The sequence below is a fragment of the Zootoca vivipara genome, chromosome 9 (genome assembly GCF_965207765.1).
Source record: "Zootoca vivipara chromosome 9, rZooViv2.hap1.1, whole genome shotgun sequence".
NCBI classification, from domain to species: Eukaryota; Metazoa; Chordata; class Lepidosauria; order Squamata; family Lacertidae; genus Zootoca; species Zootoca vivipara.
The window spans coordinates 15,797,043-15,818,369 of record NC_142592.1 but is presented as its reverse complement, the minus strand read 5'-3'; the positions used below and the strand labels follow the sequence as shown (position 1 = coordinate 15,818,369).

Sequence of the window (21,327 nt, the reverse complement as noted above, 5' to 3'; positions counted from 1 at the left end):
TCAGTTTTTCCTTTGATGAAGTTACCCCATACTATGAGCCACGTGTGGATTAAATACCTAGCATTGTGGGTGTTGCTGATGGTCAACAATGGAAGTGAAATCATGCAGGCCAACAATGGAAGTGAAATCACGCAGGCCAACAATGGAAGTGAAATCACGCAGGCCAACAATGGAAGTGAAATCACGCAGGCCAACAATGGAAGTGAAACCATGCAGACGAGAGCGCCACTGTTCCCTAACAAACCATTTCTAGTGTTTTGGAATGCACCGACTGAACAGTGTCGGCGGCGCTACAAGGTTGATTTGGACCTCAACATTTTCGACATCGTGACAAATCCAAACGAGACTTTGAGCGGCTCCAGTGTGACAATATTCTATCACACTCATCTAGGGTACTATCCCCATGTAGAGGACAATGGCGAATCCATCAATGGCGGGGTGCCACAGAACGAGAGCCTCACCAAACACCTCATCAAAGCCAAGGCTGACATTGAGCGTGCCATCCCCATGAAGAAATTCCACGGGCTCGGGGTCATCGACTGGGAAAACTGGAGACCCGAATGGGATAGAAACTGGGGCCAAAAAGCAATTTACAGAAATAAGTCTCTTGAACTTGTCAGAAAGCAGTATCCTCAGTGGCCCGAGAACAAAATCAGGCAAGTTGCGAAGGAAGAGTTTGAAAATGCAGGGAGGGCTTTTATGAACAGCACCCTTCTCCTAGCTGAAGATATGAGGCCAAATGGACTCTGGGGTTACTACCTCTACCCAGACTGCTACAATTATGATTACAAGAACCACCCAGACACGTACACAGGCAAATGTCCAGACATTGAAACTTTGCGGAATGATAATCTGCTTTGGCTGTGGAAAGAAAGCACGGCCCTTTACCCTTCCATATACCTGGAGTACATGCTGAAGGGCAGCCCAAACGCTTTGAAATTTGTACACCATCGGGTTAAAGAAGCGATACGCATTGCTTCAATCGCTCGGAAGGACTATGCTTTGCCTGTTTTTGTGTATGCTAGGCCATATTATACCAATACATTCGATGCTTTTCCAGAGGTAAGGATGCCGGCATCTAATAAGCTCTCAGATCCACTAACACGTGTTACCCTTTCTGATATTCTTGCATATTGATGTGATTGTACAGAGGTGGAAACCATAATGTCAGAGAAAGGGACTTATGGAAGATCTCAGGACAGCTTTTGCTAGTGATCTGTACTTTGAAACCAGGACTCCCTGCTATGGAAGGTGGATTGCAGACTTCTCTTAAATCTGAGGTTACACTAGTGATGCCAAATATTCACATTCAGCAGCAATATGCATAAAAGAGACTGCAAAGGTGCTATGGGCTCCCATTCAGGGCCTGGCAGTTAGAGGTCCTCAAAGATGTGTCTTTATGGCAGGGATAGGGAACTTGTAGCTCTCCCAGACATACAACTCCCACCATTCCTTTTTTTAAAAAAATATTTATTATTTTTTCAGGTATACGTTTTCCACAACTAAACATACAGCAATACATCAAATGACTTCCCTTCTTCTTTCCCCATGGTTCCTTAGACTTCCAAAATTAACTGCATATTCTATTTCCTCCATCTAGTTCCACCCTTTCCATTATATATTACTCTAAATTATACTGTTTAATTTACAATAATGCCGCTAGCATTTTCACTTGCTTTCAATTGTTTCCCAAACACTCCACAAATAATTTCCATTCCTCTTTATACACCTGTTCTTCTTGTTCTCTTACCTTGCTGGTTAGGCCTGCTAGCTCTGCACATTCCATCATTTTCAGCTCTTCCTCCTCCTCTGGACCGTCTCCCACCTTGCATTTCTGAGCTAACATATTCCGAGCTGCTGTCATTGCATACGGAAATAGCTTTTTCTGCCCCCTGTCTGTACCATACCCGAAAGAAATGCCTCTGGGTTGTTGGTTTTTTTGGGGGTGTGTGTGGTGGTGTTCTTTTAAACAATTTTTTCATTTCATTATTAATCATTTCCCAATACAGTCGTACCTTGGTTTTTGAACAGCTTAGTTCTCAAACGTTTCGGCTCCCAAACACCACAATATTTCGGTTTGCAAACTCATCTTGGGGGGTGCACAACAGTTAATAAAATACAAATCTAAAATCAAATATGCAATGATTACAAACAGTACAGATCTCATCCCTCCACAGATGCTCGACAGAACAGAAACATCTTCATGTGGCAATGAAATTTTGGAAAAACAAGCTTTTCCATTCCCAGCAGTTTTTTTTTAAAAGAACTGGCAACATATATTTCCATTTTCATTGTCACTCAGAACCTGCAGAACATGTTTTAAATCAGCTGTAGTTTCCAGACCATCTTCAAGAGCAGCCTTATGTAAAGCACGTTACAGTCGTACCTTGCTTCTCGAACGCCTTGCTTCCAAATCCCGCAAACTCGGAAGTGAGTGTTCCGGGTTGCAAACGTTTTTCGGAAACTGAACATCTGATGCAGCTTCTCTGTGGCTTCTGATTGAGTGCAGGAAGCTCCTGCAGCCAATCGGAAGCCTCGCCTTGGTTTTCGAACATTTTTGGAAGTCGAGCGGACTTCCGGAATGGATTCCATTCGAGAACCAAGGTACGACAATACTAGGAAGTAAAGAAGTTACTCGGGTGTTGACCAGGCATCCCCAAACTGTGGCCCTCCAGATGTTTTGGCCTACAACTCCCATGGTCCCTAGCTAACAGGAGCAGTGGTTGGGGAAGATGGAAATTGTAGTCCAAAACATCTGGAAGGCCAAAGTCTGGGGATGCCTGGTGTAGACCATCATGGCTAGGCAACTCCAGTCCAGGAAGGATTTCAGCTGGCAAACCAGCCATAGATGGCAATAGCTGTTGCTGCATCCATCTGGGTTTCCAATGCTGGTTCTGGGAGTATGTTCACCCGATTATGCAGAGATTTCCACTTCAGACCTCCCACATAGGTTTGACACTGAAGCTGATGGAGGTGAAGTTAGCCTGCAGAGCCCCTTCTTCTCTGTCTACATGTAGGAGGAGGCAGGTAGAGCTATGTTGTCTAAACTTTCTATCACTTGTATGCATTCAAGGCAGTTCTGGTGGATACAAAATTCCCTACATTTCAGTTCTGTACTCAAGTTGTGTACTTAAAGCACGCAACCTCCTCTGAAAAACCTGGGGAACTGTGGTTTGTTATAAGGGTGGTGGAAATTGGAGCTCCGTAGGAGATAAACTACAGTTCCCAGGATTCTTTGAGGGCAGCAATCTACTTTAAATGTATGGTGTGTGCAGAACCTCTCAAAGCAGGCCACTTTATGATTTTAATGGATGGTTCACTTTGCTTCAAAGGTTATATGTTTACTGTGTTCTAACCTCATCATTTGGGTGTCTCTTGAAACTGCCACCATTGCTTTTACTGCAGACAGTGTTTGCTTATTTATTTTTTTAAAAAAGAGAGTTGATAGTGGCACGAGAAAGGTATTATTGCCTATGGCAGGCATCCCCAAACTGCGGCCCTCCAGATGTTTTGGCCTACAACTCCCACGATCCCTAGCTAAAGGACCAGTAGTCAGGGATGATGGGAATTGTAGTCCAGAACATCTGGAGGGCCGAAGTTTGGGGATGCCTGGCCTATGGTGTGCGCATTCAACACACTGAGATCTCTGGCAAACAGGCGCTAAAGAGTATTATTGTAGTGTTTCAAAAACCATCCAAGCTTGTTTCACGAGAGGTGACCCCCCCAACCCCCCCTGAAAAAAATGGGTGGGTACAAAATGGACAATGATGCTTTGACTGTGCAGCGTGCTCTATTAGGGTTGCCATGTGTCCTCTTTTTTCCAGGAAACACCCTCTTTTCCAGGGGTGAAATTTCTGTCCGGGTGGATATTTTTTAAAAAATTTGGCTATACTTTCTGGATGAGATGTAGACATAACGGGTGGCTGAAGACTTGCTGTCCTCTTCTCTTCTCCTGACCCCCCTCAGCAATATATCACAGCTTCTATAGCCTACATGTTGTAGGGGTATTTAGAATGAGAGCTGTCACAGCATCCTCTTTCTTGCTTGTCAAAATATGGCAACCCTATTATATTATGCATATCCGTGGCTTACTTTTCAGGAAGACTTGGTGAACACTATTGGCGAGAGTGCAGCTTTGGGGGCAGCAGGAGTTGTCCTGTGGGGAACCATGGAGTATGCCAGATCTACTGTAAGTGAATTTGGGTTAAGAAAAATGAGCTGAGTTTTGCCGGAATTCTCGGGGACCCCCCCTCCTCCTACACTTATCCCCAATCCCCAAAAGATGGCAGCAAAGATAGCAGGTTCTAGCTATTTCTATGGCCCACAGATCTGGGAATGGCAATATGCATTCCAAGATTGGCCTTCCCAGAAAAAAGATCTCCAATAGTTTAGCTCATGGGTAGGCAAACTAAGGCCCGGGGGCCCAATCGCCTTCTCAATCCGGCCCGCCGACGGTCCGGGAATCAGCGCGTTTTTACATGAGTAGAAAGTGCCCTTTTATTTAATATGCATCTCTGGGTTATTTGTGGGACATAGAAATTTTTTCACCCCCCCCCAAAAAATCTAGTCCGGCCCCTCACAAGGTCTGAGGGACAGTGGACCGGCCCCCTGCTGAAAAAGCTTACTGACCCCCATACGAATCCCCAAATCAAATTTATTTTATTTTATTTATTTTATTTGTTGGTACTGATCCAAAGATATACAGAAATACATAGCCATTGCAAAGTATTTTTTATCATATACTGAGATAAAACAACTAATTAATCTAAAAAAGAGCAAAGAAAATACAAGGAAATGAGAAATCTAAAGGAGAGAGCAGAAGAGAAGGAAAAGAAAGAAAAAACTAAAGAAAGACAGAGTAGAATAAAAGGATTTCCGGCTCTCTGCAGCTACATATAACATTCATTCTTTAGAATGCAACCATTCTATCTTCTATAAGCTAGTATTTTTTTTTCAACCTTCAAATCCAGATATTACAAGTTCATTTTCTCTTTTATGCAAAAGTCCATAAGAAATTTCCAATCCTTAACAAATGTTATTAATGGTTTTTCTCTAATTAAGCATGTTGCTTTAGCCATCTCAGGTAAGTCCAATAATTTTATCAGTCATTCTCTAAGTGGTTAAGGCACACACACACACATCAAATTTAGAATACATCTGAACAGGGCAAGCTCGGTGGCTCATCTGAGTTAGAGGTAAACCTAGAGATTTGCATGTAGTTGTTGTGCGCATGCATTTGGAATAATATGGACTCAGCTACATTAGTAAAGAAAAATCATTTTATATGTGTTATAACGCTGTGACGCCAGGTGGCGCTGTAGAGTTCCGTCTTTCGCCAATGTGATTTCCCACTTTGAGGTTTACAACACGTTTTCCTGAAACACTTTCCTGATGTGTCTAGATCCAGCCTATAGCAACACTTGGGGTGTCACATGTAGAATGCACAGGCTGTGCAACATTTTGTGTTGAAGAACTCAAACCCAAACTTTAATTCTTTGGTAGCGTGCAATAGAGATATTCTAATGAATGTACTCATTTTGTGCATGTGCGATTTTGGCTTCAAAAATCTGTGATCTACCAAACCTATTTATGCTAGACTTTGAATGGGGAAGCAAAGAGGAAGTTACTACCATACTTGCCTTTAGGAGACTGGATGATGGGGAGAACCTGGTACTAGGATTAGCAAAAGTCAGACCAAACACTTTCCTTACCCACACATTTCGTCATTGTTCTCTGTACTCCATAAATTTAGGAATAAACAAACAAAGCTGAGATTTTTGTGTTTCAAAGAAGTTTCATAGTCACTCATGACTGAACCCATTTCATATTCCCTTGAACATGCATAGGCAAACTCGGCTCTCCAGATGTTTTGGGACTACAACACCCACCATACCTGATCACTGGTTCTGTTAGCTAGGGATTATGGGAGTTGTAGTCCCAAAATATCTGGAGGGCTGAGTTTGCCTATGCCTGCCCTTGAACAAATATCTGTGCTAGTCATTTAGACAATACAGTGGTACCTTGGTTCTCGAACGAAATCCGTTCTGGAAGCCTATTTGGCTTCTGAAATGTTCGAAAACCGAGGTGTGGCTTCCCATTGGTTGCAAGAGCTTCTTGCACTCAGTGGAAGCCACGTCGGATGTTCAGGTTCTGAAAAACATTCGAAAACAGGAACAGAAGTGTTCGAGAGCCGAGGTTTGACTGTAGTGCCAACTGCTTAGAGGTGGAATCCTATAGAACCAATTACCTGGGAATAAGATCCATTGCACTCAGTGGGGCCTATTTCTGAGAAGACATCTATAGGATTGCTCTGTAAGGAAACCTGTCTTTGCTTTCTTTTAGGACAACTGTTTAACTGTGAAAAAGTACGTGGATGGCCTCTTGGGACATTACATCATTAATGTGACCTCTGCGGCCAAGCTCTGCAGCAAAGTTCTCTGTAAGGAGAATGGACGATGCATTCGTAAAAACAGTGAATCGGATGCCTACCTGCACTTGTCTCCGGACAGTTTTAAGATTTGGCTCGATACCTCTGAAACGGGGAGAAGAGTGGTTGTGGAAGGAAATCTGAGGCAGGAGGACATGGAGGTCATGAAAGAGAAATTCATCTGCCAGTGTTACCAAGGGTGGGTGGGGTTATTTTGTGAACTGCCTACTCAAACCAGGTGGTGCAAACCTGGTTCCGTTTTTTGTTCTTTGTTTTTAATCTGGTTTTTTGTTTTTAATCTCACTGGTTTTGGTATTTTCTTTTTAATCAATGCGCTTTGCAAATATAGGTAAACAAATTTGTTAGAAGACCAAACTTGTTGGTGCTATTTCTGCCTTGGGCAAAATTAATCCAAACTGTTATGTTGAACAACATGGAATTCAATATACGGTACATCAGGAATTATATTCTTAGATTAAATGACATCCCAACAATACAGAAAAGCGCTCTTAGATGTACCTGCAAGAGACCTAAAATTGGCAGTGGTAAGGAATCTTGGGGAATAAATGTATTGCTGAGAATAATTCATTTTTCGTTTCTGCATTATGAACAATCTTGTATAATTCTAAAGCTTGCACACTAAAATAGCAACTTTTGTACTTTATTACAGTATTCGAATGTAACAGGCACAACATTCCAAACAGATGCAACCTTCTAAAATAAAATAAAATAAAATAATGTTACAGTCTTCATTAAAGGGTGCAGACTACTCATTCCCTTCCACTACTGTTCCCATTCTACATTTCCACTTCCCTTATCAAATTGGCACTCAGTATTTCACAGCTATTGAGCACACTCAATTCCCACCAGGCTTTTTTTTTTGCCCCCTAGATTTGTTTCAAAACTTTTTAAGTTTATGTCTGCAAATTTGGGGATAATACCTTCTTCTCACTTTTTGGTGGCCCCATTTTGACTCTAATCCAGCCAGCACACACCACCTGAATTCATTCTCCGAGGGAATGGTGATCATTATGGCGTTCATTCCCACAAAGCTTGCTCTTATTCCATTTTGCACATGCTTCATCTGTTTAGATGTAAAAGAATGAATAAATGATTGAAACATACAGGAGTCCTAGAGAGCCAATGTGGTGGGATGGCGATAGATTGTTGGACTGGGTCCTGGGAGACCAGCGTTTAAATCTCCACTCAGTCATGGGTGACTGTGGGCCAGTCACTGCCTCTCTGTCTATCCTACATCACATGGTTGTTGTTGAGAATAAATGAGGAGGGGGAGAACAATAGACGCCATCTTGAGTTCCTGGGAGGAAAGGTGAAATATGAATGGAATAAATAAATACACCGCAGTAGCACAAATGAAACTAAATTCTATATAGAATACATATTCAGATTATGACTGATGTTTGTCTGATTTCGCCCCCTTAACAATCCAAACTACATGTGAATTCCAATTACCCAAACCTTAGATAGATGTATTCCTGATTTCCACAATTGACTGTGTGTTACTATGGCCAACAAGGAAACATTCCATGTCCTTAATAATAATAATAATAATAATAATAATAATAATAATAGTAATATTTATACCCTGCCCCTTTGACTGGGTTGCCCCAGCCACTCTGTGTGGCTTCCAACATATTTAGATACATAATAAAATGTTTCGCTATACAGGGCTACCTTCAAATGTCTTCTACAGGTTGTATAGTTAGTTACTAATCTCCTTGGCTCAGGGGTCACATAACTCCCTATCCTCCAATATTTTTCCAATGAAAATATGGACTTCCTAAGGAAAAGTGGGACATTCTGGTATCAAACCAGAAACCAGGACAGCTTCTTTAAATCAGGGACTATCCCTGGAACTAGGGCTATCATTTCAATAAGCATAGGGGCCAACTCCTTGGGGCTGAGATTCCTTCACCTCCCCAATAGAACATTTGAGAACCACCCCTTCCCAAGTTAATGGGCATTGCCATTCAAATGTACACATAATGTGATTGATGATGTGGGGTGGGGTTTACCTGCCTCCCCATATTTTATTCAAGTTGTCACCCCTGGCAATAAGGGGTACATTTTCATTGCCTCACAGAAATAACAAACTCTCTACAATTACAGCTGATTGCCAAAATCTGTACAGTGCAAGTACAATATACAGTAATACCTCGGGTTACGAACATGATCCGTTCCGGGTCACAGTTCATAACCCGAAAAGTTCCTAACCCGAATGCGACCCGAACCGCCATTTTGCGCATGCGCAAAGCGCTATTTTTGCGATTTTCGTCCGCTTCTGCGCACGCGCGCGGGGGCGAAAATTTTTCTGATCCCTGACCACTGGCCCTGTTAGCTAGGGATCATGGGAGTTGTAGTTCCAAAACATCTGGAGAGCCAAGGTTGCCTATGCCTGTTATAAAAAAGACTCAGCACCTTAAACTGATCAAAAATGATACCCTCAGAAAGGGTTAAAGGTAAAGGTAAAGGGACCCCTGACCATTAGGTCCAGTCGTGACCGACTCTGGGGTTGCGCGCTCATCTCACATTATTGGCCGAGGGAGCCGGCGTATAGCTTCCAGGTCAGGTGGCCAGCATGACAAAGCCTCTTCTGGCAAACCAGAGCAGCACATGGAAACGCCGTTTACCTTCCCGCTGTAGCGGTTCCTATTTATCTACTTGCATTTTGACGTGCTTTCGAACTGCTAGGTTGGCAGGAGCTGGGACCAAGCAACGGGAGCTCACCCCATCATAGGGATTCGAACCGCCGACCTTCTGATCAGCAAGCCCTAGGCTCTGTGGTTTAACCCACAGCGCCACCTGGGTCTCCCCCAAAGGGTTACACTTCCAGGCACGCCTGGAAGAAGCGGACCATTTGGATCTCTTCCAGTCAGGGTTCAGGCCTCATCATGGGACTGAAACGGCCCTGGTCGCACTGGTTGATGATCTCCGGTGGGCTAGAGACAAAGGTGAGAGCTGCTTCCTAGTCCTGCTGGATTTCTCTGCGGCTTTTGACACCATCGACCATAACATCCTTCTGGACCGTCTGTGGGGGTTGGGAGCTGGGGGCACTGTTATACAGTGGTTCCGCTCCTTCTTCCTGGGCCGTGTTCAGAAAGTGGTGGTGGGGGATGAGTGTTCAGACCCCTGGGCTCTCACTTGTGGGGTGCCTCAGGGTTCTGTCCTCTCCCCCATGCTGTTTAACATCTACATGCAGCCGCTGGGAGAGATCATCAGGGGGTTTGGGCTGGGTGTTCATCAGTATGCGGATGATACCCAGCTCTACCTCTCTTTCAAATCAGAACCAGCGAGGGCAGTGAAGGTCCTGTGTGAGTGCCTGGAGGCGGTTGGAGGATGGATGGCGGCTAACAGATTGAGGTTGAATCCTGACAAGACAGAAGTACTGTTCGTGGGGGACAGGAGGCGGGCAGGTGTGGAGGATTCCCTGGTTCTGAACGGGGTAACTGTGCCCCTAAAAGACCAGGTGCGCAGCCTGGGAGTCATTTTGGACTCACAGCTGTCCATGGAGGCGCAGGTCAATTCTGTGTCCAGGGCAGCTGTCTATCAGCTCCATCTGGTACGCAGGCTGAGACCCTACCTGCCTGCAGACTGTCTCGCCAGAGTGGTGCATGCTCTAGTTATCTCTCGCTTGGACTACTGCAATGTGCTCTACGTGGGGCTACCTTTGAAGGTGACTCGAAAACTACAATAAATCCAGAATGCGGCAGCTAGACTGGTGACTGGGAGCAGCCGCCGAGACCACATAACACCGGTCTTGAAAGATCTACATTGGCTCCCAGTATGTTTCCGAGCACAATTCAAAGTGTTGGTGCTGACCTTTAAAGCCCTAAATGGCCTCGGTCCAGTATACCTGAAGGAGCGTCTCCATCTCCATCATTCTGCCCAGACACTGAGGTCCAGCACTGAGGGCCTTCTGGCAGTTCCCTCGTTGCGAGAAGCCAAGTTGCAGGGAACTAGGCAGAGGGCCTTCTCGGTGGTGGCGCCTGCCCTGTGGAACGCCCTCCCAACAGATGTCAAAGAGGAAAACAACTATACCAGACTTTTAGAAGACATCTGAAGGCAGCCCTGTTCAGGGAGGCTTTTAATGTTTAATAGATTATTGTGTTTTATTTTTCTGTTGGAAGCCGCCCAGAGTGGCTGGGGAGACCCGGCCAGATGGGCGGGGTATAAATAATAAATTATTATTATTATTATTATTATTATTATTATTATTATTATTATTACATACTGTATTAGCAATCACACTCTAAACGTGTTTTTTTAATGAGACACTTGCAGAGCACAATTCGTTAGGAAATCAGATACCGCTTTTATGTAGGGAACAAGTTTCTCTTTACATTACAGGAAAAGTCGTTTCCTGTCAATCTGTGCCAGGTTCAGAGAGTGGGAGTGTTTGCAAATACAGGTTGTGCTAAAAATAAATTGGAAATGATAGTTTTGCACACAGAGAATGAGAGTCTGGAAACAATATGGGGCTTCAGGAAAAAACCAACAAGCATACCAACCTAAGCTTCTATAATACACGGTCGCTCCAGTCAAGATAAGGATGCAATGAGGATTCCATGCATAGAACATCTGCTGGATTCAGATCCATGAGCAGAAACTAGATGTGTATTATATGCCCATTTGAATGTGCATCTCAAGGAAGCTGTTATCCATCTGTACTGAATTACTTTCTATGGGCTTCGGGGAAGAGTGTTTGCCTTTATTGCATAAGGTTAAGTCATTACCTCTTTATATTTTTATTGCACAAGATTAAGACATCACCTCTTTACATTTCAAGAAACAGCAATACCTTTTGCATAAGATTCAGGCATTGTTTTTTTAATATTTAAAGTGGCAACAGTACTTTTTAGTTTTCCCATTAACAGCATAATACATATGCCATTTTCACTGCAAGGTCACTTGGTACTTGGCAATCGCATTCAAAGTCCCCCTTGCAAGCACTTATGCTATGCCTGCCATATGTCTGGAATTTTCCAGATATTGCCAGGATTTGTCCGCGAAAAACGGCGTCCGGGTGGAATTTTCAGAAGTCGGTTAAAATGTCTACTTACGTAATGTAAAATGAATGAATCTGTTCCAGACTTTTTAAAAAAACCCTAAAACAGCAATTTAACATGAATTTTACTGTCTAACGAGACCATTGATCCATAAAATGAAAGCAATAATCAATGCACTGTACTAAAAAATAAATAAGACAGTATTGTAGATGATAAAAATGAAAATTTTATTTTTTTCTTCCCTGCACGGATGTTTTTTTTTGGGGGGGGGGGCTTCTATCCATTTCCGCAGTCACAGAATCAATCAAACAGTAGCTGAACTGGGTTCCACACAGTCACAAAAACAAATTAACCGGAAAAGCCTCAAAAACAAAAGCACAAAATAAATAGCAAAAACAAAAGCACCAGACTTAAGGCATTCTGGAAGTCCATTTGATTTCCGAAATGTTCAAAAACCAAGGCACAACTTCTGATTGGTGCAGGCGCCCCTGAAGCAATAACTGACAACCACATCAGACGTTCAACTTCCAAAAATCGTTTGAAAAGCAGAACACTTACTTCTGGGTTTTCGGAGTTTGAGAACCAAAGTGTTTGAAAACCAAGGTACCACTGTATATACTTTTATTGCTTCTTGCCTTGTTCCCCACTTCAACTATTGATTGCCCCCACTTCCCTTACCTCCATATATCATCTGTTATCTAATTCCCTTAGTTTGCTTAGCTTGGATTGATTTTTCCAGCCCTATCTTCTAGAACAGAGGTAGGTAGCCTATGGCCCACCAGATGTTGTTGGGCTCCAACACCGACCAGGGTGGCCAATGGCCATGGGTTATGTATGGGCCTTGTAGTCCAGCAATATCTAGAGCAATGGATCTCAAACTTAGGTCTACAGCTGTTGTTGGACTACAGCCCTCATCACCCTTAACCACTGGTCCTGCTAGCGTCCAGAAGTAGTGTTGTTGTTGTTGCTGCTGCTGTTAGATTTTCATTCCACTCTTCGAAAGAAGCCTAGAATAGCAAACAACAAAGCAATAAAAACAGTACCTTTTTTAAAAATACAGACAACTCCCCCCTGAATTACCTCACAAGTAGTAATTCCTTCTTGCATTTGAGGGTTCGGAAAAATAAGTTACCAATACCCTCAAATTCTCGTTTCTAGGAAGATGTCAACAGGCATGGAAACCAAGGAGAAATAGAATGGTGGGGTTATAATGGAACGGAACTTCAGGAAGCTGCTTACCTTCAGTACACAGAGGGATCTGATGAGGAATGAAGGACCAGGGATGGTTACTACCAAACCTGTTGGAAGCATCAGAGGAAGTGATGAGCAAATATTCTGTCTCCTTGGCAGACCCTGCTCTGCCTACATATAGGGTTAGTGTTAGGGCCATGAAAAATATAACAGAGTCAGAAGCAATAGTGTAGTGTAAATGGGTTGGCTCTTCAGTGGGGCTGGGGGAAGATGATGGGGTAAATCATTTCCCAGTAAGGGGCCCAGTAAGTGGGGCTGGGGGAAGATGATGGGGGAAATCATTTCCCAGTAAGGAGCCTTCCTCCCAGTAAGGAAATATTTAGCATTGAGATATTGCTGCTGTGTGATACATTTCATCTTGTAAAACACTTGCTGGAACAACAAGTGTCAATATGATGTCAATATGTTGTGTATTGCATACACTCAACAGCTAGTAATAATAATAAAAAAACTAATAAGACCAGTAGGAGGGGGGGAAATGTATGTTTTATTTAATGTTTTTATAGTAATCAAATCGACATAGCACGGATTGCTGATTAGTGACTGTTATTTTAACCATTTATGATGTGCTTTTAGAATGTTAATCAAGATTGGTTTGGAAACCTTACGGGGAATTCTATTGCCATTCTGTTTTTGGAATTGAACTTTCATCAAATGACTGATTAAATGTGAAAATACTGGTTCGCACAACTCACAACTTAAACAACATCTGAGTAGTCAAGTACATTACATTGCAATTCTATGTGTGTCTTCTCAGACTTAGTCCCATCAAGTTCAATGGGGCTTACTCTGAAGAAAGTGCATACGGAATTGCAGTCTTCATCCCAGAGAAACCAATGGAAAACTTTAGTAATTACTAGCCCAAGCTTCATTGATTTAAATGGGATCAAATCATCACAGACACTACAATCCTAGGCATGCCTACTCAAATATTTGCACCACTTAGTTAATTTCACTAACTCCAAGTTTATATAGAATGACAATTGGATCAATCTGCACATATTTTTCCAGGGCTACAACTTTTAATTCAGGCATGGTGAACCTTTTAGCCCTCCATATGTTGCTGAACTACAACTCCCATCAGCCTCATCAAGCCCGGGCAATAGCCAGAGATGATGGGAGTTGTAGTTTAGCAACATCTGCAGGGCCAAAGGTTCCCCACAGCTATTCATCAATTGATGTCAGGGTCTGGGCAGAGGAGGAATGGTGGAGACTGCTTCCCCAGCCTGACCCTTCCAGACAAGGAGGAGACAGTTAAGAATTACAACACAGGTTTGAGGGAGGTCACAGCTCAGAGGCAGATGAGGGGAAAAGCTGGGAAATAATGGGAGAGGAGGAGGAAGAAGCACTAGGGGAGCGACAGCTGGTGGACACAGTGTCTTTAGAAAGCATCCCAGATCCCCCCCCTTCTCCCAGAACATTGCGGGCCTTGAAAGTAGTAGAGCAAAGAGCTCAAAGGCCGAAGGCGCTTTCCATCACCCATAGCAATGACGCATGAGGAAGTGGGAGAGCAGCGCTATTGTTCTGAGGGACCACGTTCCCGAGCCTCTCTCTGTGAATATTGAATAAAAGCAGGTGGTAAGGACTTTCCTTGTCTTGTCCGTTCCTGGCAACCTGCCTTGGGGGTTGGCTCCTCTGCCGCCTGACAATTAGAGGGGCAAAGTTCTTCCCGACTCTTGGTTGCCACTGTTCATTAACGTTTCTTTCTTATCTCTTTCAGTTTTTCCTTTGATGAAGTTACCCCATACTATGAGCCACGTGTGGATTAAATACCTAGCACTGTGGGTGCTGCTGATGGTCGACAATGGAAGTGAAATCATGCAGACGAGAGCGCCACTGTTCCCTAACAAACCATTTCTAGTGTTTTGGAATGCACCGACTGAACAGTGTCGGCGGCGCTACAAGGTTGACTTGGACCTCAACATTTTCGACATCGTGACAAATCCAAACGAGACCTTGAGCGGCTCCAGTGTGACAATATTCTATCACACTCATCTAGGGTACTATCCCCATGTAGAGGACAATGGCGAATCCATCAATGGCGGGGTGCCACAAAACGAGAGCCTCACCAAACACCTCATCAAAGCCAAGGCTGACATTGAGCGTGCCATCGCCATGAAGAAATTCCACGGGCTCGGGGTCATCGACTGGGAAAACTGGAGACCCCAATGGGATAGAAACTGGGGCCATAAAGCAATTTACAGAAACAAGTCTCTTGAACTTGTCAGAAAGCAGTATCCTCAGTGGCCCGAGAATAAAATCAGGCAAGTTGCGAAGGAAGATTTTGAAAACGCAGGGAAGGGTTTTATGAACAGCACCCTTCTCCTAGCTGAAGATATGAGGCCAAATGGACTCTGGGGTTACTACCTCTACCCAGACTGCTACAATTATGATTACAAGAACCACCCAGACACGTACACAGGCAAATGTCCAGACATTGAATCTTTGCGGAATGATCATCTGCTTTGGCTGTGGAAAGAAAGCACGGCCCTTTACCCTTCCATATACCTGGAGTACATGCTGAAGGGCAGCCCAAACGCTTTGAAATTTGTACACCATCGGGTTAAAGAAGCAATACGCTTTGCTTCAATCGCTCGGAAGGACTATGCTTTGCCTGTTTTTGTGTATGCTAGGCCATATTATGCCTATACATTCCATGCTTTGGCAGAGGTAAGGATGCCGGCATCTAATAAGCTCTCAGATCCACCAACACGTGTTACCCTTTCTGATATTCTTGCATATTGATGTGATTGTACAGAGGTGAAAACCATAATGTTAGAGAAAGGGACTTATGGAAGATCTCAGGACAGCTTTTGCTAGTGATCTGTACTTTGAAACCAGGACTCCCTGCTATGGAAGGTGGATTGCAGACTTCTCTTAAATCTGAGGTTACACTAGTGATGCCAAATATTCACATGAGCAGCAATATGCATAAAAGAGACTGCAAAGGTGGTATGGGAACCAGGGCCTGGCAGTTAGAGGTCCTAGATTTCCTCCATCTAGTTTCCCCCTTTCCATTATATATTAATCTAAATTATACTGTTTAATTTACAATAATGCCGCTAGCATTTTCACTTGCTTTCAATTGTTTCCCAAACACTCCACAAATAATTTCCATTCCTCTTTATACACCTGTTCTTCTTGTTCTCTTACCTTGCTGGTTAGGCCTGCTAGCTCTGCACATTCCATCATTTTCAGCTATTCCTCCTCCTCTGGACTGTCTCCCACCTTGCATTTCTGAGCTAACATATTCCGAACTGCTGTCATTGCACACAGAAATAGCTTTTTCTGCCCCCTGTCTGTACCATACCCGAAAGAAATGCCTCTGGGTTGTTGGGTTTTTTGGGGGGGTGTGTGGGACTGGGCTTGATGGGAACTGGAGTCCAGCAACACATAAGTTTCCCACCCTTGTTTTAGGGACATGCTTCATTGAGAGGGGACTCACCTGTCAAAGCACTCACTGGTGGCCATGCCTCAAAGTTTCTGCATTTAGCATCTGTGAGGATGGGGTTTTATGTGGGCACATCTTCATGCTGTTGGGAATCCTCATTGAACCTGGGTTCTTGATAGTATGTGTAACGCTGCAGCTATCTGTGTTTCCAATGCTGGTTCTGGGAGTATGTTCACCCGATAATGCAGAGATTTCCACTTCAGACCTCCCACATAGGTTTGACACTGAAGCTGATGGAGGTGAAGTTAGCCTGCAGAGCCCCTTCTTCTCTGTCTACATGTAGGAGGAGGCAGGTAGAGCAAGTGATCAGGGCTATGTTGTCTAAACTTTCTATCACTTGTATGCATTCAAGGCAGTTCTGGTGGATACAAAATTCCCTACATTTCAGTTCTGTACTCAAGCTGTGTACACACCATATACGTAAAGCACGCAACTTCCTCTGAAAAACCTGGGGAACTGTGGTTTGTTATAAGGGTGGTGGAAATTGGAGCTCCGTAGGAGATAAACTACAGTTCCCAGGATTCCTTGAGGGCAGCAATCTACTTTAAATATATGGTGTGTACATAACCTCTCAAAACAGGGCACTTTATGTCATCTGTAATTCAGGGTTGGTAGAGGGACGGAATATCACAGGATCAGCGCTGAATTATATAGTTGTCAGGGGATGGGGGTATAGCTTTCTAGATTCAGAACTTTTGATTTTAATGGATGGTTCACTTTGCTTCAAAGGTTATATGTTTACTGTGTTCTAACCTGATCATTTGGGTGTCTCTTGAAACTGCCACCATTGCTTTTACTGCAGACAGTGTTTGCTTATTATTATTTTTTTAAAGAGAGTTGATAGTGGCGCAAGAGAGGTATTATTGGCTATGGCAGGCATCCCCAAACTGCGGCCCTCCAGATGTTTTGGCCTATGTGGTGTGCACATTCAACTCACTGAGATCTCTGGCAAACAGGCGCTAAAGAATATTATTGTAGTGTTTCAAAAACCATCCAAACTTGTTTCACGAGAGGTGACCCCCCCCAACCCCCCCTGAGAAAAATGGGTGGGTACAAAATGGACAATGATGCTTTGACTGTGCAGCATGCTCTATTAGGGTTGCCATGTGTCCTCTTTTTCCAGGAAACACCCTCTTTTCCAGGGGTGAAATTTCTGTCCGGGTGGATATTTTTTTAAAAAATCTGGCTATACTTTCTGGATGAGATGTAGACATAACGGGTGGCTGAAGACTTGCTTTCCTCTTCTCTTCTCCTGACCCCCCCCCCTCAGCAATATATCACAGCTTCTATAGCCTACATGTCGTAGGGGTATTTAGAATGAGAGCTGTCACAGCATCCTCTTTCTTGCTTGTCAAAATATGGCAACCCTATTATATTATGCATATCCGTGGCTTACTTTTCAGGAAGACTTGGTGAACACTATTGGCGAGAGTGCAGCTTTGGGGGCAGCAGGAGTTGTCCTGTGGGGAAGCATGCAGTATGCCAGTTCTACTGTAAGTGAATCTGGGTTAAGAAAAATGAGCTGAGTTTTGCAGGAATTCTTGGGACCCCCCCTCCTCCTACACTTACCCCCAATCCCCAGAAGATGGCAGCAAAGATAGCAGGTTCTTGCTATTTCTATGGCCCACAGACCTGGGAATGGCAATATGCATCCCAAGACTGGCCTTCCCAGAAAAAAGATCTCCAATAGTTTAGCTCATGGGTAGGCAAACTAAGGCCCGGGGGCCCAATCGGCTTCTCAATCCGGCCCGCCGACGGTCCGGGAATCAGTGCGTTTTTACATGAGTAGAGCGTGCCCTTTTATTTAAAATGCATCTCTGGGTTATTAGTGGGGCATAGAAATTCGTTCACCCCCCCCCCCAAAAAATCTAGTCCAGCCCCTCACAAGGTCTGAGGGACAGTGGACCGGCCCCCTGCTGAAAAAGTTTGCTGACCCCGCCATACGAATCCCCAAATCATTTTTATTTTATTTTACTTGTTGGTACTGATCCAAAGATATACAGAAATACATAGCCATTGCAAAGTATTTTTTTATATAATATAATGAGATAAAACAACTAATTAATCTAAAAAAGAGCAAAGAAAATACAAGGAAATGAGCAATCTAAAGGAGAGAGCAGAAAAGAAGGAAAAGAAAGAAAAAACTAAAGAAAGACAGAGTAGAATAAAAGGATTTCCGGCTCTCTGCAGCTACATATAACATTCATTCTTTAGAACGCAACCATTCTATCTTCTATAAGCTAGTATTTTTTTTCAACCTTCAAATCCAGATATTACAAGTTCATTTTCTCTTTTATGCAAAAGTCCATAAGAAATTTCCAATCCTTAACAAATGTTATTAATGGTTTTTCTCTAATTAAGCATGTTGCTTTAGCCATCTCAGCTAAGTCCAATAATTTTATTAGTCATTCTGTAAGTGGTTAAGGCACACACACACACATCAAATTTAGAATGCATCTGAACAGGGCAAGCTCGGTGGCTCATCTGAGTTAGAGGTAAACCTAGAGATTTGCATGTGGTTGTTGTGCGCATGCATTTGGTAGAATATGGACTCAGCTACATTAGTAAAGATAAATCATTTTATATGTGTTATAACACTGTGACGCCAGGTGGCGCTGTAGAGTTCCGTCTTTCGCCAATGTGATTTCCCACTTTGAGGTTTACAACACGTTTTCCTGAAACGCTTTCCTGATGTGCCTAGATCCAGCCTATAGCAACACTTGGGGTGTCACATGTAGAATGCACAGGCTGTGCAACATTTTGTGTTGAAGAACTCAAACCCAAACTTTAATTCTTTGGTAGCGTGTAATAGAGATATTCTAATGAATGTACTCATTTTGTGCATGTGCGATTTTGGCTTCAAAAATCTGTGATCTACCAAACCTATTTATGCTAGACTTTGAATGGGGAAGCAAAGAGGAAGTTACTACCGTACTTGCCTTTAGGAGACTGGAAGATGGGGAGAACCTGGTACTGGGATTAGCAAAAGTCAGACCAAACACTTTCCTTACCCACACATTTCGTCAGTGTTCTCTGTACTCCAGAAATTTAGGAATAAACAAACAAAGCTGAGCAGCAGTCTGATTGGTCCGCAGGAGCCACCCAATCCAGCTCCAGGTGGAAGTGAATCAGTGAATCAGCTTTGTTTGTTTATTCCTAAATTTCTGGAGTACAGAGAACACTGACGAAATGTGATCACCATACCTGATCACCGGTTCTGTTAGCTAGGGATTATGGGAGTTGTAGTCCCAAAATATCTGGAGGGCTGAGTTTGCCTATGCCTGCCCTTGAACAAATATCTGTGCTAGTCATTTAGACAATACAGTGGTACCTTGGTTCTCGAACGAAATCTGTTCTGGAAGCCCATTTGGCTTCTGAAACGTTCGAAAACCGAGGCGTGGCTTCCCATTGGTTGCAAGAGCTTCTTGCACTCAGTGGAAGCCACGTCGGATGTTCAGGTTCTGAAAAACATTCGAAAACAGGAACACTTACTTCTGTGTTTTTGGCTTTTGGGAGCCGAAACGTATGATAACGGAAGTGTTTGAGAGCCGAGGTTTGACTGTAGTGCCAACTGCTTAGAGGTGGAATCCTATAGAACCAATTACCTGGGAATAAGATCCATTGCACTCAGTGGGGCCTATTTCTGAGAAGACATCTATAGGATTGCTCTGTAAGGAAACCTCTCTTTGCTTTCTTTTAGAACAACTGTTTAACTGTGAAAAAGTACGTGGATGGCCTCTTTGGACATTATATCATTAATGTGACCTCTGCGGCCAAGCTCTGCAGCAAAGTTCTCTGTAAGGAGAATGGACGATGCATTCGTAAAAACAGTGAATCGGATGCCTACCTGCACTTGTCTCCTGACAGTTTTAAGATTTGGCTCGATACCTCTGAAACGGGGAGAAGAATAGTTGTGGAAGGAAATCTGCAGCAGGAGGACATGGAGGTCATGAAAGAGAAATTCATCTGCCAGTGTTACCAAGGGTGGATGGGGTTATTTTGTGAACTGCCTACTCACAAAATGCGGTGCAAACCTGGTTCAGTCTAATATTCAATATTTCATTACCAAACTCTTACTGTTTAGTGCTAGTCAGATTTTAATCAAAAGCAGACAGATGTTTATTGACGGATAAATTCCCCAAATACAAAGCAAATTATCCAAGAACATTCATAAATCCATTTACTCTAAAATCAGCAAGTTGAGTATCCCATACAATTAACAGAACTGTAGAATAGTCTTGAGTGAATACTATACTGCAGAACTCTCCGAACTTTTCATGCTGGTGACCAATGCTTCTTTTCTTTAAAAAAATGTTTAGGGGTACTCTCATTTTGACTCAAGAAAATCACCATTTTATAGGTCAAAGCAAGGAAAATAAATACAGAAAATGGGTAAAAGTAGAAAGATTCACAAAATGTTTAGGGGTATGCGTACCCCTGCATCCCCCCAGAAAAAAGCACTCCTAGTGACTTGCTTTTTAGATGTGCATCATTTCACGACACAGCAATTCAGCTTTACTAGCAAACTGGAAGTTAAACCAGCCTCTTTCCAGCCCCGGGAGCGTTTGCACGACACAGCTACACACTGCAGCCAACATGATAACGTGTCACAACATACGGTTTGGAAAGCTCTACTATACTGGGTCCATGAAGACAATCCTCTCAATTTCTGCGAGAACAGGCTGAAGCTATTTCTCATTTTGAGATACCAAAATCTTCCAAAGATCTGTTAAGGAAGCCCTGTTAAAAACTTTCCACATGCAGAGCTTATGTATCTCAGCTGGTATGCAGAATTAGTGATAGTTCACCTGTTCTCAGAGGGCTTGAGATTGTCCTATCAAAAGAATATAGATCCCCAGTATCCCCAGTTAGGACTACTGCCGGTCAATACTGAGGTCGATGGACTTGGTATAAGGCAGTTCCTATGTTCCTTGGTGGATAATTGTTTTATATGTCTTAGCAGAAGAGCTAGTACCCACCCCGGGGTATCTCATTTGTGCCTTCAGGATACACTTATTATTATTTATTTATTGAATTTATGTACCACCCTATACCCGGAGGTCTCAAAATTGCATGTAGTATCATGGTAATTGAAATGTGCATCAGTGGTGTGTCGTTTTTTAAAGTAACACCACCTTTATAAGAAAACACAAGCCTTGATCAATGATGTG

The 21,327-nt window shown here is 43.2% G+C and overlaps 2 protein-coding genes across 2 annotated transcripts; both read left to right on the top strand.

The window, feature by feature from the left end:
• The first annotated feature begins 210 nt into the window (after positions 1–210).
• Positions 211–12,726, top strand: LOC118091109 (hyaluronidase Eo Hy-1-like). The gene is made up of 4 exons (XM_088651854.1): positions 211–1,062; positions 4,100–4,189; positions 6,343–6,684; positions 12,613–12,726. The coding sequence occupies exons 1-4, from the start codon at positions 211–213 to the stop codon at positions 12,724–12,726; spliced, it is 1,398 nt and encodes a 465-aa protein (XP_088507980.1).
• A 1,710-nt stretch (positions 12,727–14,436) lies between these two features.
• Positions 14,437–20,204, top strand: LOC132592734 (hyaluronidase Eo Hy-1-like). Its single transcript, XM_060279421.2, has 3 exons — positions 14,437–15,375; positions 17,560–17,649; positions 19,857–20,204. Exons 1-3 carry the CDS (start codon positions 14,437–14,439, stop codon positions 20,202–20,204), a joined length of 1,377 nt encoding a protein of 458 aa, XP_060135404.2.
• The last annotated feature ends 1,123 nt before the right edge of the window (positions 20,205–21,327 follow it).

What these genes read in the sequence shown, in the direction of transcription:
- LOC118091109 (XM_088651854.1), top strand. Translation starts at nt 211, where the DNA reads ATGCAGACGAGAGCGCCACTGTTCCCTAACAAACCATTTCTAGTGTTT. An exon ending in CATTCGATGCTTTTCCAGAG is followed by an intron (nt 1,063 to 4,099) that starts GTAAGGATGCCG and finishes CTTACTTTTCAG; the next exon opens with GAAGACTTGGTGAACACTAT. An exon ending in GGTGGTGCAAACCTGGTTCC is followed by an intron (nt 6,685 to 12,612) that starts GTTTTTTGTTCT and finishes TCTCGTTTCTAG; the next exon opens with GAAGATGTCAACAGGCATGG.
- LOC132592734 (XM_060279421.2), top strand. Translation starts at nt 14,437, where the DNA reads ATGAAGTTACCCCATACTATGAGCCACGTGTGGATTAAATACCTAGCA. An exon ending in CATTCCATGCTTTGGCAGAG is followed by an intron (nt 15,376 to 17,559) that starts GTAAGGATGCCG and finishes CTTACTTTTCAG; the next exon opens with GAAGACTTGGTGAACACTAT. An exon ending in TGCAGTATGCCAGTTCTACT is followed by an intron (nt 17,650 to 19,856) that starts GTAAGTGAATCT and finishes GCTTTCTTTTAG; the next exon opens with AACAACTGTTTAACTGTGAA.